The 17,697-nt window shown below is 40.6% G+C and overlaps 1 protein-coding gene across 1 annotated transcript in view; it reads right to left on the bottom strand.

The window, feature by feature from the left end:
* Window positions 1–2,129: 2,129 nt before the first annotated feature.
* TSPAN32 (tetraspanin 32) overlaps window positions 2,130–17,697 on the bottom strand; it is a 30,560-nt gene continuing 14,992 nt past the window's right edge. The window contains exons 5-8 of the mRNA XM_075187887.1: window positions 15,488–15,589; window positions 15,111–15,191; window positions 11,900–11,983; window positions 2,130–4,530 (exon numbers count right to left, since the gene is read on the bottom strand). Of these exons, the coding sequence (XP_075043988.1) occupies window positions 4,366–4,530; window positions 11,900–11,983; window positions 15,111–15,191; window positions 15,488–15,589 (432 nt within the window). The 3' untranslated portion in view covers window positions 2,130–4,365. The remainder of the gene's footprint in view (window positions 4,531–11,899; window positions 11,984–15,110; window positions 15,192–15,487; window positions 15,590–17,697) is intronic.

Genomic DNA, 17,697 nt, shown 5'->3' on the forward strand with positions numbered 1-17,697 from the left:
ACCACTTATCTATCACGGGGGCGAGAACCGGGAGGCTGCCCTGCTCTCCTGGGAGCACGGGAGGTCTCACAGAAGTGCGGGAGTCTCCTGGACATTCCGTCAGAGTAGGCAACTATGCGTTAAAGAAAAGCAGCTAATGAATTTCTAGAGACTGAAGTGTCTTTTACATTTCTGTCTCCATTACTGGAGTCATGTTGTCTTACCTGTCAGTCTTTGATTAAACCTTGGTCTCCATGAAAATGGCCACCTTCATAGGCATCAATACATGGACATAGGACACAATTTCTGAACTGTGTCATCATGCCACAGATGGCGAAGCCAACCACGTCTTGTACTGGCTCAGCATCAGGGAGAATACCAGACTCTTCAGGGAGTGAGGGAGATCACCCCTATTTCAGGGAGTCTCCCTGACATTCAGGGAGAATTGGCAAGTATGGAATAGTGTGTGTCAATGTTTACAGATATTTCACACCAGTGTAATTCAAACCCAACCCCAGATAATCTCTCTTTCCCATTTATCTTTCAAAACAGGATTTTATTAGTGGACAAAATATAATATTATATTCAGAAACCCTGCATGAAAAAAACAACCTTTTTCTATACTGAAAATCTGAGCCAGGAAATATGTTGAATGTATAGATGTACATTATTTACATATAGTACATAGCACATTATTACTATTATCATCCTTTATTTATATCACACTAACATATAACAGAGCCTGGTACCATAACTTAATGTCTATTCACTTACATCAGTCTCTGCTGCAGTGGAGCTTGCAACAACATTTTTCTATCACAGACACAAACATATACCCTCTAGGACAAATTAGTCACAAGCCAATTAACCTATCAGTATGTTTTTGGACTGGAAGAGAATAAACATATAAATTCCACGAAGATGGCTATAAAAAAAGGGAAATCTCATTAAGTCAGACTCTGGGGAAATAAAGAAATTGCAAATATGTAAACACTGTATTAACAAGATGATATATGCAAATTTGAAGGGTGTGCTCTGCAAAAGATGAACTGTGAACATGGAACACTGGAGCATGTCCGGTTTTGCGCTTGGCATAAAGTGGCAAGTCACACAGCTACATTATAATTAACATTATTTACCTATATAGCACCTAAATATTCTGTAACGCTAAACCAAATTGCATGTGCTATCTCATACCATAAAAAGTGTTGAGGAGTATCATTCATAATTAGAATTTATAGGTCACTCATTTTTCATGGGTGATAGGTGTAGCTTGCAGACGTTGCAAAAATATGTTACATGCCTTGATAAATCCAACATATAAAATTCAACAATACAATCGGCAATATATGTTATAGCCGGAAATAATGTACGGTAGGGCTACAAGAGGTGCTATCGACTGGTATTGACACACCTAAACAAGGATGTGCGGAGTGTAACGCACACCCAGTATTCACCAGGGACCCCCGAAAGGAGGTATGGACTTGGCTGCATGAGGTGCGCAGGTTCTCCAGGTTAGTCACCAGTGCGGTAGTGTGGAACAGGAATGGTCAAACGGTCCAGATCAGAAGCCAGACAGGAGTGACGTACACACGGATAATGCAGAGAATAGTGAGAGGGAAGCCAGAGGTATAAACCAAACAGACAAAAACGGTAGCAGAGATAACACGAGGGAGTAGTCCAGGGATAAAGCCAAAGGTTAGAGCCAAAACACAATGCAGGAACAGAAGGCTGGAGCTGGTGAACCAATACTCTGGCACCAGATACAGCCAGAAGGTGGTTTAAATAGAGGGAAGTTCTCCCTGATAGGCAGGGGTGATTAGGCGATCAGCTGCAGCTGAACCGGCGACGAGCAGGAGAAGTGCATTCCGTCGCCTAGCAACGGGACGCGGACATCATTGTGCATGCTCGCGCAGCGTGGCCACCCAGAATCAAGAAGAGCGTCCCGTTGCAACAGGACTCTGTCAGCAAGAACAAACAGGCGTCCGTCCCCGACACTTAGGAGAAGTGCAGGGGGGACGCCTGACAGTATACAATATATACATTTATAGCATCTGTTAAGAAACACAAAAATGCAAACTGTTTTCAAGTGGAGTAACAGGCTTTTGGTCATATTACACTTAAAAACTGCAAATAAATGCTGCATACCATTTATCACTGTTATTAGTATTAATGTTTATTTATAAGATTCAACATTTTCCACTGTATTCCACAATAAAAAAGGTGCAACAGTGGCATCTATTTATATCTTGTCACCTTATGGTTGTGTCACACTTTCAATTTTCTTCCTAAAATAATGAGACCAAAGAATGCAGTCTTCCAGTAATATATATGAATAATATTTAATTTTATCTTGGCAACCAGTAATTCAATTCTATGCATGGGATTCCTATATTATATACTTCTTTGTTTGCTAATAAAAATAAGATAGTGACTATACAAACAAAAAAGAATGGATAACAACTACTGCTTTTGCTAAATTAGCTTTTTTAAAAAAATTTTTTTAACAGTTAACATTAAATAAAAGTATTACATTTGGCAGGAAACAAGATAACATTCTCTGTGAGATTACCAATATATTTTAGGGGCTCTACTAAAGTTAAACTTGTTGGAATATTGATAAATAGAAATAATGATAAAAATATGCTATTTGTTAGTGATTTGCAGGTTGATTTTCTTTTTATTACTGAATATATTAAAAGTAAATCACAATTTTTTTAAAATTCTCTCTCCAAAAGTTGGCTAACATCACACAACCAATAACCTGAAAATCAGGAAAGGTTTTCACTGGTTTCAGATTTTTGAGATAAGTTCAAAACTATTGATATAAAAAGTTTTTGTAAAAACGTGTACAAGCATTGAAATGAATGGGCCCATTTATTTCAGTTGTCTTTCCACAGGTACAACATTACCCTCCTCCAATGAAATGATCCACTGAAAAGAATGTTAAACCCTCTGTCTATGGAGTTTATCGTTACTAGCCAAATGGAATAGTTATGGAAAATGCTGGGGTTGTCAGATGTATTGCAAATGGTCCTACATTTTTGTCTTGTGTTTCCATATCACAGGAGCGCAGCAGCAGCCTTAATTGTTTTTCCCCCACATCAATAGATTTTCAATATTGAAAGCTTACTACTATTTCATTAACATAATTACTGTGGGAGCTTTCAACATTCAGTAGCCTCACACAACATTAATAAATTAATCAGCTACTCAATTAAAGACTTCTGTACCTGCATTGATGCAGTAGAAAGCCAATTAATGTTGCTGTGGACTTCAGGCATGGAAACACACAAAAAATGCAGGATCATTTGGAATACATCCGATAACTCCAGTATGGTGTCCAAAGGTAAGTGTTTTACTTTGATTTTCCCATTTATTTCAATGCAGTCCATCAATTTCCACATGTAGCGCAAACACTGGGAACCCTTGGGAAATAAGTATGTACGGGTGAATCCAGGGCCATCTTTTCCATTGGCAACGATGGGCAGCTGCCCGAGGGCCCCACGGGCAAGGGGGCCCCATAGGCACGGCTCTTAATGAGAATAAATAATCCTGCAAAACATAAAAACCTGCAAAAAAAACCTACAAGGGTCACTGAGCAAGTACATCTATCTATCTTTAACTCTATATATCTATATCTATATCTGTATCTTTATCTGTATACATCTATATATCTATATCTATATCTAGGGGCCCCGGTGCGCTGCTTTGCCTGGGGGCCCAAAATGTTGTTAAGATGGCCCTTCCTTAAAATCAATGGGAATTGATACAAATCGTTGCTGTATAAATTAGAGAGTTGGGACAAAGAATTTCAACTTTTCCTCATCTACAGCAACTTGAATTAATTTAAAAAAAATGGGAAAGTGCCCCTTTGTTTCATCACAGTATCACTTGTATTAACACAGTATCAGTGCTCTTTCAGAAACACTTCCAGCTAACACATTGTTCTCATTCAAAGTCATTTAAAACCCACAGCTCTGTTATCTTCTACAGAAAACTGCAGACTCATATATAAATATTTATACAGAAGCTAAATAAGAAAAGTTTCTATTTCTGAAATAGTAAGAAACAACTAAAACTATTTTATAAAAAAAGAAAAACTCATCAAAGCATTCATAGTGCTACAAGTACCAGTGTATCAATTTTGACGGATTGATAACAGTTATGTAATTCCACCTTAAAAAAAAAATAGTGAATCACTTTTGTAAGTCGTTTGTCCCTGCTACTAACAAATACCAGCCAATTTGAATGATCGTCTAGATATATTATTGTCTCATCATAGTTTGGTAATAGTTAAATCTCAAATTACAAAGCAGTATATGGTGTCTGAAATGTATTACAAAGCAGTGAATGCTGTCCGTGTGTGGGACATAACACAAGAATTCATTGTGCAGTTCGGTATGGCAACAGCTGTATGAGAGGGGTATCTGGTGTGGCATCTGAAGGGCACACTTTGGCATTGTTTAGGCTATATTCTCCTCTTCGATCCCATAGGTTTCCTCTTGGAAGAGAGAAAAAAAGAAAAGAGGAAAGCACCATGCCATATACCTGTGGAGAGAGAACAGTGACATATAAATACTGTCTAATGACTTGGCCATTCATTTTAATGCTAAAGTGACTGGAATTTCAAGTGCTGGTCCCAAACCAAGCAATTCCTTTGTAAAGGATGTTTTAAACAGACTGGGAACTGTTCAGTTGTTCTTAAAAGTGTGAAATTTGTATGTTACTATGTATATTAGTCTCAATAGACTTATTTATCCGTAACTGCTTAGAAAGAGGCAGTAGATCGTTGACTTGTACAGACTACAAGCCCCAACAGCTGTTTACAGAACACTGCCTAAGAAATGAGCAGTTGAAGCCAGACATTGCTCTGGATTTTGTTGATTGTGAACAGTTCCTCTCAAGCTCTGTTTAAGTTCGGCACTTTTTTTTATTAAACAAAGGACATTTTAAGCTTTGCTCACCTCTTCCTGCGAAACCAATCTCCTATTTGGGAATCTAATGTACATAGGATGAATGATGAGTCATTTCACTCTGTGTTCCTGAATTGTTTCAAGCACACAAGGGGCCTGATTCATTAAGGATCTTAAATTAAGAAGTTTCTTATTTCAGTCTCCTGGACAAAACCATGTTACAATGCAAGGGGTGCAAATTAGTTTTCTGTTTTGCACATAAGTTAAATATGGACTGTTTTTTCATGTAGCACACAAATACTTGATAGCTTATTTGTACACTGAAATTTAAAGTTGATATTTGTGTGTTACATGAAAAAACAGTCAGCATTTAACTTATGTGCAAAACAGAAAACTAATTAGCACCCCTTGCATTGTAACATGGTTTTGTCCAGGAGACTTAAATAAGAAACTTCTTAAATTAAGATCCTTAATGAATCAGGCTCCAGATGACATTGAAGTGCGGATCCCCTCAGATAGTTACATCATCAACTGTGGTAATAATGTTGCTTTTCATGTCATCCTAGCACACTTATCTACATATCTATAGCCAAGACCACTAACATAATCTTAAAAAAAGAGTTGCAGATTGCAGCTCTGATGCAGCATGTGAGCTGATCAGGGGCCATGTTCTGCCAGAGCTGTACCCTATACCCTTCTATACAAAAGCTACCATGCAAAGGTCTTATAATATGAGTGCACTGGACATTTATTTTGCAATACATTTGAATATTTTAAGAAGAAGGTATACAGGGAAATTACAAGTGCCTAATTTTGAAACCAGAGTCAACACCACAATTCATGTTAAATAATTAGCACCACCAAACCATTAACACCAAAGTCACTACTGTTCTCATTGTCTCATTGTTTTCTGAATTAAACTATAAAATGGTTTCTAAGATAAAATTTTAAGAGTAAGATAACACTGGGCCTGATTCATTAAGGATCTTAACTTGAGAAACTTCTTATTTCAGTCTCCTGGACAAAACCATGTTACAATGCAAGGGGTGCAAATTAGTATTCTGTTTTGCACATAAGTTAAATACTGACTGTTTTTTCATGTAGCACACAAATATCAACTTCAAATTTCAGTGTACAAATAAGCTATCAAGTATTTGTGTGCTACATGAAAAAACAGTCAGTATTTAACTTATGTGCAAAACAGAATACTAATTTGCACCCCTTGCATTGTAACATGGTTTTTTTATCCAGGAAACTGACATAAGAAGTTTCTCAAGTTAAGATCCTTAATGAATTCTTTTTTTATATATCCTGGGTGCTAAATTTCAGCACTAATAAAATGTAACTTAAAAGTACTATTTTCCCCACACATGATTACAGTACAATTACAATTAAGTAAATATTCCATTCATCTGTTAAATAAAAGAAGAATTAATCTGAGCAAGGGATTTTCTTAAACAGGAAGTGTGCAATGCAACCACAATGTGGAAAATATTTTACTAATTGGCCCCTCCCCCTATCCAGAGCCCGGTTTTCCAGTGCTACTATTTTTCCTTTACAGTTCCAGATGTGAGGGGTGGCTGTGCAGTATTAAGGATCTTAAATTCTGTCAGGTTCCTGAAATTCTGCACGTATCATCATCATCATCACTATCTAGTTATATAGCGCCACTAATTCCGCAGCGCTGTACAGAGAACTCACTGACATCACGTATTTCTACGTATTTCTGGCAGAGGTGAAACAGCTTGACTTATAGGTTTAATTTTTATCATCCTTTTACCCAAATAACTTGGATAAGCATGGTTTTGTTACTTTTTGATACAAGAATTAAAAGTGGATCTCCACCCATTTTTTACTATTTTTTTTAATAGAATTCAAATGTATGTGGGTTATTTTTTTTTAACAAGAAGATACATTTACCCTCCTTTCAGACTGTCATCAGCAGCTTTTCAGCAGAGTGACACTGGAGTTGCTATGCAGGTGCACCCACATAGCAACTCGCCAACAATCACTGCCTTGCTTGAAGGCTGCATGCTCTCCCACATAGAGATGTGCTGGCACTCTGCTTCAGGCTGCTAACAAGCAGTCGTTCTGTTATCAGAACTTGTGCCGTAGCAGCTGGAAATGTAGGGACATCCCATCATGACCATTACGTCCACACACTACATTCTTTAGAAAATAAGGGTAAACACTGTTTATCTGCAGAAAGCTTCTTGAGTAGCCCATTTGTCAATCTCTAATAAGCTTCATTGTTAACTAGCATTTTACTCCTTTGACGTCAGTGCATTTAACGTGAGTGCACTTATTGGAGCAAGAAGCATTTGGGAAAATACAACACAGTGCAATGCTATCCAAGCGCAAGTTAAAATGGAAGTGGATATAGTGACATTGTAAATAACAGGTTCCCGTTGTCAGAGCCATTTACATTAAAACATGGAATTTAACATCAGTGTGTATGAGGCTATAAAGTGTATTTGCACTGACTGTTAGCTCTGCATTCTTACATGATTATAATTACATAGGGAAAACAGTGTGGGATGGGCTTACTATGCTGCAATGCACCAACATGCTTTTGGGGGTTTTGCGGCCATTTAGCAATAAGTTGATTACTTTGACTGGTGCCCCTCTGCTGAGCCTGCCACTCACAGACTGTGACTGTTAACTGCGCACCAACGTGGTATCCAAAGTTGTAGGAGGGTAGTGCCTCCGCCCCAGTCTCCTTTACTGTCAACTGAAACTGCTCACTCTTGGGCAATATTAGCTGCTGTAGCACCTCCTTCCTGAACGCTTGCTGTAGATAGGGACTGCTGGGTAGCTGGAAGAATGCTGAATCTGTTGATCACAGGAGCACAGTGCAGGGCCAGGCATCTCACAGGAACAAACTGGATCTCAAAAAGTAAATGTGTTGGATATTTTACCATAACTGTAGTGGTAAGTGTCTGTGTTTGCCCCCCTGTCCACATGCAACCAGAAGCCAGGGGCCTCAGCCCCGTACCGTCACCAACCCCCTACCGGCATCAGCCCCCTACCGGCATCAGCTCCCTACCGGCATAAGCCTCGTACCGACACCAACCCCCTACCGGCATCAGCCTCGTATCGACACCAGCCCCCTACCGGCATCAGCTCCCTACCGACACTAGCCCTGTACTGGCACCAGCCCTGTACTGTCAATACTTAGCCTGAAGTTGGATATCTAATCTTTAGATCTCCCCCCCAAACTTACTTCCAGGACTTCGTCTCACAGGAACGTTTCCAGGGATGTAGATCGGAAGCATCAGGTGTCAGTGCTCACTCGGCCTCGTTATTACTTTTCAAGAGCTGTTGGAAGAGCTTCTAGCACCGTGGCCTTCCAGTCCTTGGGCCAAGTAACCTGCATTCTAACACCAATGGGCCGTCCTGTAGCCCAATAGACCACCAGATGAGTGTATTTAATGTATACATATATATCTATATACACCAGATACTTCTCTACATTGGATAAATAGTTACCCACATGTGTGGGTCCAGGACAAGGGGGCACAAGCACACATTGCATCCCATTTTCTACCTCGCCTATGTGGCCCATATCCCCATGATCTGGCTCTTGGTTCTGCAGTCTCTAGGTTACTGGGACTTACTCTGGTTACTCCTGCTAGTACAGTCCATATGTGTTGCTGTGGGCCTTTCCTTGCTTATGAGTAATATAAATGACATATATCATCAAGTTGTTGGTCTTCACCAAAGCAATCTGCCATTTTTAACGAGGAGTGATCTATTCACTTTAAAGGATGTGGCCAGTCACCACAGCGAGGTGAAGACCATACAAAAAGGGCTGAAGTTTCTTCAGAACCCACACAATGACCAAGCACTCATTTTCAATTGTGGCATATCCCTCCTCCGGGTTCAAAAGATTCCAGTTCAGATAAGCCACAAGGTGCTTCTGCCCATCATGTCCTTCCTGGCTGAATACTGTTTCAGGTCTCTAGGTCCTGAACCGGGATCAAACTCTGATCGATTCTCCCTTCTCTGGTTCTGGCCTAACCCATCCTTCCAAGCACATAGTCCCAGATACTGTACTTCTAACATCCCCTAACAATTCTATAAATGGATAGTTATAATATCAGGCAGGGTATATGTGTCAGAAACAGTTACATCATTCAGCTGGTGATAGTCTACACAAAACCAAGTTGACTTGTGATTTTTGGGGACCAACAAAGCAGAGGCTACCCATGGTCTGTGCAATGACTGTAAAACACCTAACTCTAGTATCTCCTGTACCTTCCTGCATACGCTCCCCGGAGCCTTGCCTGGCTCTGTGGAACAGCTTCTCAGAGAACTGCTGCACAGTTTCCTGCTGTCCCATTGGGTTGTCCTAGCAAGTCTCTTCTACACTGCCTTCACCTTTGGCATGTGCAAGGAGGTCACTACCCAGTTCTTCAATGAGTGCGACCCTGAAATACAGCAGCTGGGTCGATAAGATGGGGTCGTACCACAGTAATTGTGGCCCCAGATCTTCTCAGTTCTTCAATCCTACATAAGTTCCACGTAGATCCGCTACACGTAACATGTTTTGTGGTAGTAGCTTTCCCAAACAAGTGGGTCACTCACTTCCTCACCACACTCCATTGGACTGCCAGGAGTGGGGACAGTCTCTATTTGCTCACCTTCAAGCAAGGTCAGCAATCCAGGCTCCCAGACTTGGGTTGGTACTATGAGTCTGGTGTGCATAAGCTATGGAACACTTTATCCTCAGGTGTCTGGATTTTTCTGTAGCCAAAGTAACACCATCTCCAGAGCTAGAACTTCAGTGGTCACTGATAGCTGCCAAGGACAGGACATAACAGTGACTAGTTAGAAGCACCAGAATGTATGAATACACGCTTGGAGGGTTTGGTGTGCAGTAGAGGTGTTCCTCTGTTTGTCCAGTATTATGGGCAGGCTGCTACCAAATTGGCACTTCTGCTACATACTGATCTGCTTGTCGTAGAGCTTCTCCCTAGTTCAGCACTCATTCTTTTACCTCCGATAGGCACTAGATCCAACCATCCGTCTCAAGAATTGCTAAAGCTGATGGTCAAACTTCTCATGGGTGATATTGTTGCCTTTGGGTAAGTCCAATAACATTTGGCCCACTCACATCCCTGCAGTGTTGAGGCCATATCTAACTCTCTTTGGCAAATCATGAAGATGACCATCTATGTCCCGACACTGGGGCTGATTCAAAGTGGGACGTAGGCAAGTTTGTGTAGCGTAGATTGGTGTCTATGGGTTACAATACCTTTTTACTGTGCTCCACTTTGTCTGAAAAGATGCGTACGGTACGCTACGGCGTACAAGGGCACGCTACGGCGTGAAAGGGCGTGCGCATCCACTACACGTGGCAGCAATAGTAATCGGTCTTTTACCACACATTCGCACTAACACGCATACTTATAAAATAGTACACATTAATGGTAGTTGCAACACATAGTCAGTTATGTCGAAATATAGTTGTATTTATATGTTATATCAGAGTTACATGCATATTAGTGAAATACACGGAATGGGTTGAAGGAATAACATCATGAGTGGTATTATAATGAACCTTGTCACATATCCTACTGTTTGGTTCACTCTGCGAGGGAATCGCAGAGTGCATACGCAAGTTATGAATGATAGGGAATTATGAACTACTTAAGACTAAGGAATCTTGGCGGGAAGCGCAGAGCATACCCCCTGCTGAGATGACCCCCTCCTTTGGATTCCTTTGTATGAAGTGGCCAATGATGACGACCCCTTGGACCTTCCTGAGACCTGGACCAATAGATGCAAGCTATTCCATCTTCATTGTATTACTGTATGTGATTGTGTATATAAGCAGCAGCTTGTGATCCAGAGTGCAGACTTCTTGTCCCCAGACTTCAGGATTGAATGACTGCACTGGATCCAGAGCGCCTGCGATAAGTAACGGCTGTATTTACTATTACTTCGCTTGAGCATATTATTCTACTTATTTGCGAATAAATCTTTGTGCTTTGGAAACACAACTCGAGGTTCGACAATCGTTATTGGTTAGCGATAAAACGCACTTAACAGACCATAACATGGATTTGCTGCAGGAAAAGTTTACTAGCTCTCTGTAAAGACCCTGCATTACCAAAAACACAACCCGACCACAACATCCTACCACAGTCCAATACCATAACCGTGAGTGCCTAAAAACCTCATAACTGGTCCAGTCAATGACAACCTGCTGCTTATATCAATGAGTCCTGTCATGGCGTGTACATTTAGAATGTAACTGCTTTACATCTATCACACTTCTTTTCTAGAATATTACAGCTGTGGTTGGCCACAGATCCGAACATTTTCCTGGTTTTGGCAGTTAGATCATTTTACTAACTGTACTGAGTTAGTTGTTTTTACATGTCTGGTGGGGAACTATACAAGGGATCTCCAAATGTTTCAGTAATGACTATGGTATTTGGAAGGTCTTTGGAGCTGTAGCCAACTTTGCAAAATAAATGGTGTTTTTACATTTAAGAAAGTTTAGAGTATACTTCCTTTTCATCTTTTAACTCTTGTTTTTCTGTATTTGGTAAAATTCCAGGGGGTAAATGTATCAAGCTGAGAGTTTTCCGGCGGGTTTGAAAAGTGGAGATGTTGCCTATAGCAACCAATCAGATTCTAGCTATCATTTTGTAGAATGTACTAAATAAATAATAGCTAGAATCTGATTGGTTTTTCAAACCCGCCGGAAAACTCTGAGCTTGATACATTTACCCCCAGGAGGTGAATGTGAATGTACTCTACATTTTTCTTACCAATTATAGCTATACACCCAGGGGCTGGCTTGGCTGGGGAAAAGGGGAGCATTTGCCCCCAGGCTAGCCCCATAGGGGGCTACCTTAGGCTGAGTCACTGGCATTTTTTTTCCCTTTAAAATGGTCCTAATAGGCTGCTAAGCCAAGTCTAAAATTTGCCAGCCAGCCCCAGTATACACCTCCATGTTGCAACAAATGTGCAAAATAAAGTGTGGCACCTACCGTGAGTCCTATTGACAGGAACAGGAAAGTCCTAACCCAATGCCAGTGAATGTGAAGGACACCAGAGATAACTGACATACAGTCCTGTAGGGGAAGAGACAGTAGACAAGGTTAAAGGACATCATGAAACCCATGTATAGCTTGTGTGTTTGCCCACTTTTACTTAAAATATGACAGGGGAGAAGAGTTTATCATAGGAAGCAATGTTCCCTTTGGCAGCTCTATTATGTCTCAGGTCTAAGTGACTTATGAATTTACCACAATCAAAAGCACACATGTAAACATGTTGTAAAACAGCATGTAGCAGATTATGATATTATATCTTCTACACACTTATGTCTGAGTGTATGGTGCAAAGGAAAGCGAGTGATATCACCAGGTGAACCTGACTTGTTCAAGGCTCTTCTACAGACATAGTAATGAACACATGCTCTAGAATGCCACTCACAGATATATAACCTCTAGTAGTACATTTATGGACCTCGGGCCTGATTCATTAAGGAACTTAACTAGAGAAACTTCTTATTTCAGGCTCCTGGACAAAACCATGTTACAACGCAAGGGGTGCAAATTAGTATTCTGTTTTACACATAAGTTAAATACTGACTGTTTTTTCATGTAGCACACAAGTACTTGATATCTTATTTGTACACTGAAATTTAAAGTTGATATTTGTGTGCTACATGAAAAAACAGTCAGTATTTAACTTATGTGTAAAACAGAATACTAATTTGCACCCCTTGCGTTGTAACATGGTTTTGTCCAGGGGACTGAAATAAGAAGTTTCTCAAGTTAAGACCTTTAATGAATCAGGCCCCGCTTGTACATAGTGGGGAATTCAATTCAGTGCGCAGCTCCATAGAGACCATGTGTGATGCGCTCATATACTCATGTACTATGCATCTCTGTATTGTGTGAGGAAAATTAGTTCTTTTATAGACCGTCCCAATGCCACTTAGCAGCACGATGCCGTGACTTGAATTCCCCCTAGAAGGCAGAGGAATATATTTGGAATAAAATACTATATAAATATATAGCACTAGGCCCACTGTAGTTTGCCTCCAACAAACCTACTTCTGTAGAGCAGCCTAGCAGGTAAGTATGGTGGTGGGGTATTAATGTAGTGGGTCTTATTAAGGTTATGTTGTGGGGCTATTGATGCAATGTAGGGGTTGGTGAAGGCTATTATTCCATAGTGGTGACTATTAATATTTTTTGGTGGGGGTATTAATGTAGTGTGGGGTCTGTCCAAGCCACAGATGTGTGGTTAATATATTACGTTCACCCCTTACTTGGCTTTCCAGGAGTGGAATATGTCCCTTTTCCAAACAGGACCCCAAAATTTCCAGCATGTGGCCAAGCAGCAACAGCAGCAGCAAGTCAATACTGCAAGAACATGTAGTAGAGAGCAACATAGTCTGTCATACGGTCCTGATTCTGGCGTGATAGTCTTAATTTTGAGAAACTTTCCCACACAGTCAGGACTTCTGACTGCAGGCCCAGTCGGTAGGAATATCTTGCTTCATGCTGGTCTCCCAGTCCACCTCTGCCAGCAGCTCTCACACAGTTGCAGTGTCCGGTAAAGGAAGGGTCAGAGCTCTGCACTACGTTCACAGCAACAGAAGTAAATGTTCAAGCTATCCTTCACCAGACACTGTAGCTGGTAGGTGTGTGTGTGTGTGGATGGGGTGGGGCACACATGATAAGAGGAGAATGGTGGGGGAACACATGAGACAAGGGAAGAGTTGGGCAGCCATATGTCCCACGGGGGGCTCTCCTTCTTCCACACTCCCCATCCTGGGGGCCAGCAAGGAGATGGTGTTGGTGTCCTAATGTCTCCTGGCTATACCTTCACCATTATTCCCCATGAACCCTTCCTCTCCTTCTCCTCCTTAGAAGTTCACTCCATCCGCCTCTTCTCCCCTCTCCACCTTCGTGTTGCGGTTATCTATCGTCCCCCTGGCCCATTCTCTCAATTTTTTGATAACTTTGCTGCATAGCTTTCCCATTTCCTCTCTTCTGATCTTCCCACTATTATCATTGGGGATTTTAACATCCCTACCTATTACTACTCTTACTACCTCTAAATTCCTCACTCTCACTTCCTCCCATGGCCTCTCCCAATGAACAACTTCCGCCACCCACCGTGATGGTCACTCCCTGGACCTTGTGTTCTCCTATCTCTGTGACATCTCCAGCTTCTCCGATTCTGTCTTCCCTCTCTCTGAACACAATCTCCATTGCTATCAGTCGGCACTTACATCTGCCCTGTAGCTGGTGCAAGTGATACGGCTAAAAACACGCACCTAAGAGATACCCAGAGCTTGAATCGGACAAATGTGCGTGCATTAGACCTTGACATGTACTTACTGTACATTGCCTACATGCATATGCCCGTCCCACCACCATTACGTCATTCAAGCCGTAAGTGTTCACTGGCGTAAAGTCAGTTTCTGAGCACGTGTAAAGCAATTTCATGCAAGATACGGCACAAAACAGGACTTACATCCGAAGATGAATTAGGCCCTTAATATATACATTGTTGTCATACTAACAAATGGTATTTAGATTTTTTTAAACAAGTATATTCATTACATTTTTGTCAGGTAAGAAACAAACAAAACAACATTCAATATCCAACTCCCAAAGTAATCTATCCTTATAGAACAATATAACTAAACAACACAAAATAATAAAATCTCACAACAATTAGAATATCATAGTACATGCCAAGTATTCACCTCTGTTGCAATAAGTGCATATTTTTTCCGCCAAACTATGCATATTCTGTATAACTTTTCTCTCAAAACAGCATGCGGTGTGGTCTCACTTTTGTTGTAATAACACGCTAATACAAATTTTTGGCAGCATGCTTCACACAAGTTAAAGTATCAAATACAACTACGTCATACAGAATGATAAAAATATGTTTAGCATATACAGTATGTTCCCCTTGTACAAGGCACAAATATGCAAACAAATATCTTGCAGGCTACAAAGTCTTTAAGCCAGAACCATGAAGACCAGGCCTGGCTAACCTGTAGCTCTACAGGGGTTGTGAAACTACAAGCTCCAGCATGCTATGCCGGTAGACTGCAAGACAATCCCTGGCAAGGCATGCTGGGATGTGTAGTTTCACAACATCAGGAGAGCCACAGGTTGGCCAGGCCTGATGTAGAAAATCCTTCTCTGAAAAGATATTTGGCCATACCTGTTGGTCAGCTGCATTCTGGCACAGAATGTGGGTAGTGGATATTTTCTGGTGTCCTCCAGTCTTCCCACAGCACTGAAACTGAATGAAAATCCAATGAATCCTGCATGTTCAGATCATTACTTTAATGTGTAGAGCCCCAAAAGTTAGCCCATTAAAGTTGCCTCGTGCTTCATATAAGGTGGAAAATATAGTAATATGGCTATACCAATCCACTCCTACCGATTAACTAAAAGCAACAGAAATCACAATTCTAGGAAAATTAGCTTCCAAAGAAAAGATATCCATGATCCGGGACTGGCCCGGGAACCTGGGACACTGTTTGACAGGTCTAAACTAAAGCTGTACCTCATGGTATTATGATACGTCACACTTACTATGTCATGTGCAAGCAAAAGATGTCCTCTCACTTCTCCAGGAGACCTTCTAAGGACCTGCTCATATAGGTGGTCATAGACATCTAGGAAAGAGGCCTCAACCTGAAAGAGATTAGTCAGTAAAATATACTCTTCTGTGGCAGCCACCCAATAGACTGGGATCAATCTCACAAAACCTATCAATTACTGTTAGTTATGTACATCCAATAGTAACGAAACATCTAGTAAAATACTGCATAATGCCTCCTTTTCCATTTACGAAATTGGTTGACTATACACTGTGTGTGTGTGTGTGTATATATATATATATATATATATATATATATATATATATATATACACACAGTATATAAGTATTGTGTTCTCCCACAAACATTTAATGAATATAGAGAAATTAAATGAAAACTAAGGTACAGGAGGGGTGTGACCACCTTGTGTAAACAGATATACATATATCCTCTGCATTTTCCAAGACATTATTAGTGCTGTTTTATATTATGTTTTTTATGTACAGCCCCCCTCATTATAACATGAATAAAAAAAACAGATCTGAGCATTTTTCTAAAGAAATACACTTTTAATGAAATTTTACTTTGGAAACATTAATGTTTGTAGGGAAAGATTTATTAAATTAAAGCCATATTGCCAGGCGGTAACTGTGCATTTCACCCTATATATTCAATCAGTATATATCACTATATATTCAATCACAAGTCAACAGACACTAAAATCAACTGAGCTTTTGGAAATGAAACTAGATAGAAACACATTGGCAGAATATATGCAAATGCAGCAGGAACAGGAGTACATTGTGAAACTCCACATTAGTTGTGAAACTATACATAACATCAACTAATGGCATTAGTTTCACTTACACACATACCATGATTTTGAGCACCCCATCATTATAGTGCAATCAATGTTTTAAAGAATAAATAAGCAGCATGGCTACTCATTCTGTAGATGCTGAAGCTGGGTTGCCTAGCAGGGATTCAGAAACAGCTAAAGCATCAAGCTCCCCTTAACCATGTCATCTAGACTTTTAGTTGGAGGACATTAAGTTTGTTGCTTTTAATAGGAGGAGGGCTCCAAACCTTCTATCCACCATAGGCAGACCCAGCCTGCAGTGCCGGGGTTCTTCCTATCCTGTGTGGTGATGGTGGTGGCTGGGGTAATTAGTAGGGACCTGCAAAGGTGGCAACTAGGTCATCCCCAATAGGGTCCCTTTATAGTTGGAAAACAGTCACAAAGTCCCCTGTATCATAGGTCTGCATGATGCAATGGGCAAGCAAATGTGCAAATGTATTACCCATCAAGGCGTGGCCATACTTGCTGCAACTATATTAACCATCAAGGCGTGGCCATACTTGCTGCAACTATATTACCCATCAAGGCGTGGCCATACTTGCTGCAACTATATTACCCATCAAGGCGTGGCCATACTTGCTGCAACTATATTAACCATCAAGGCGTGGTCATAATTGACACAAACGTATTACCCATCAAGGCTTGGTCATAATTGACACAAACGTGTTACCCATCAAGGCTTGGCCATACTTGCTGCAACTATATTAACCATTAAGGTGTGGCCATACTTGCCACAAATGTATGACCCATGAAAGTGTGACCATAATTCCTGCAACTGTATTACCCATCAAGGCTTGGCCATACTTGACACAAACGTATTACCCATCCAGACGTGACTCATACTTATTGTAAGTGAACCTTTTTGTCTGTCTGCTCTTCTTCTATGTCCCACAGTCACTGTGTGTGTACTACTCTGTCATCTCCCCACCATCGTACTAAGTATAGAGAAATATTATAGGTTCCCTGAGGATATTGCGCTATTACCACCCTAAAACACATGCTTATTCCTGCGTATACAACTGTCTAAATTAACCCCAGTTGTCACATCCTCATTACGTTTCACTAATCCATCTCCCTAAGCAAAATCGCAAATCAGAACTTGCAGAAAATGCCATATTTACGTCTGGAACATCTGATTTCTCATACACAAGCTACATATATCCTTTTATAGCAGCCAATTACATAAAATTATTATCCTTAATACATCAAACATTGGCCAGAGATCACTAAAACCCCTGATTAGTACTTGCTGTTAAAGCTAGAAAATAAGGTTTGAACAGATCAGTCGCTGAAGCGATGTTTGGTTTTACTCAGCACCACCTCACCCACTTCCCAGTGATATA

The sequence above is a fragment of the Mixophyes fleayi genome, chromosome 10 (genome assembly GCF_038048845.1).
Source record: "Mixophyes fleayi isolate aMixFle1 chromosome 10, aMixFle1.hap1, whole genome shotgun sequence".
NCBI lineage: Eukaryota > Metazoa > Chordata > Amphibia > Anura > Limnodynastidae > Mixophyes > Mixophyes fleayi.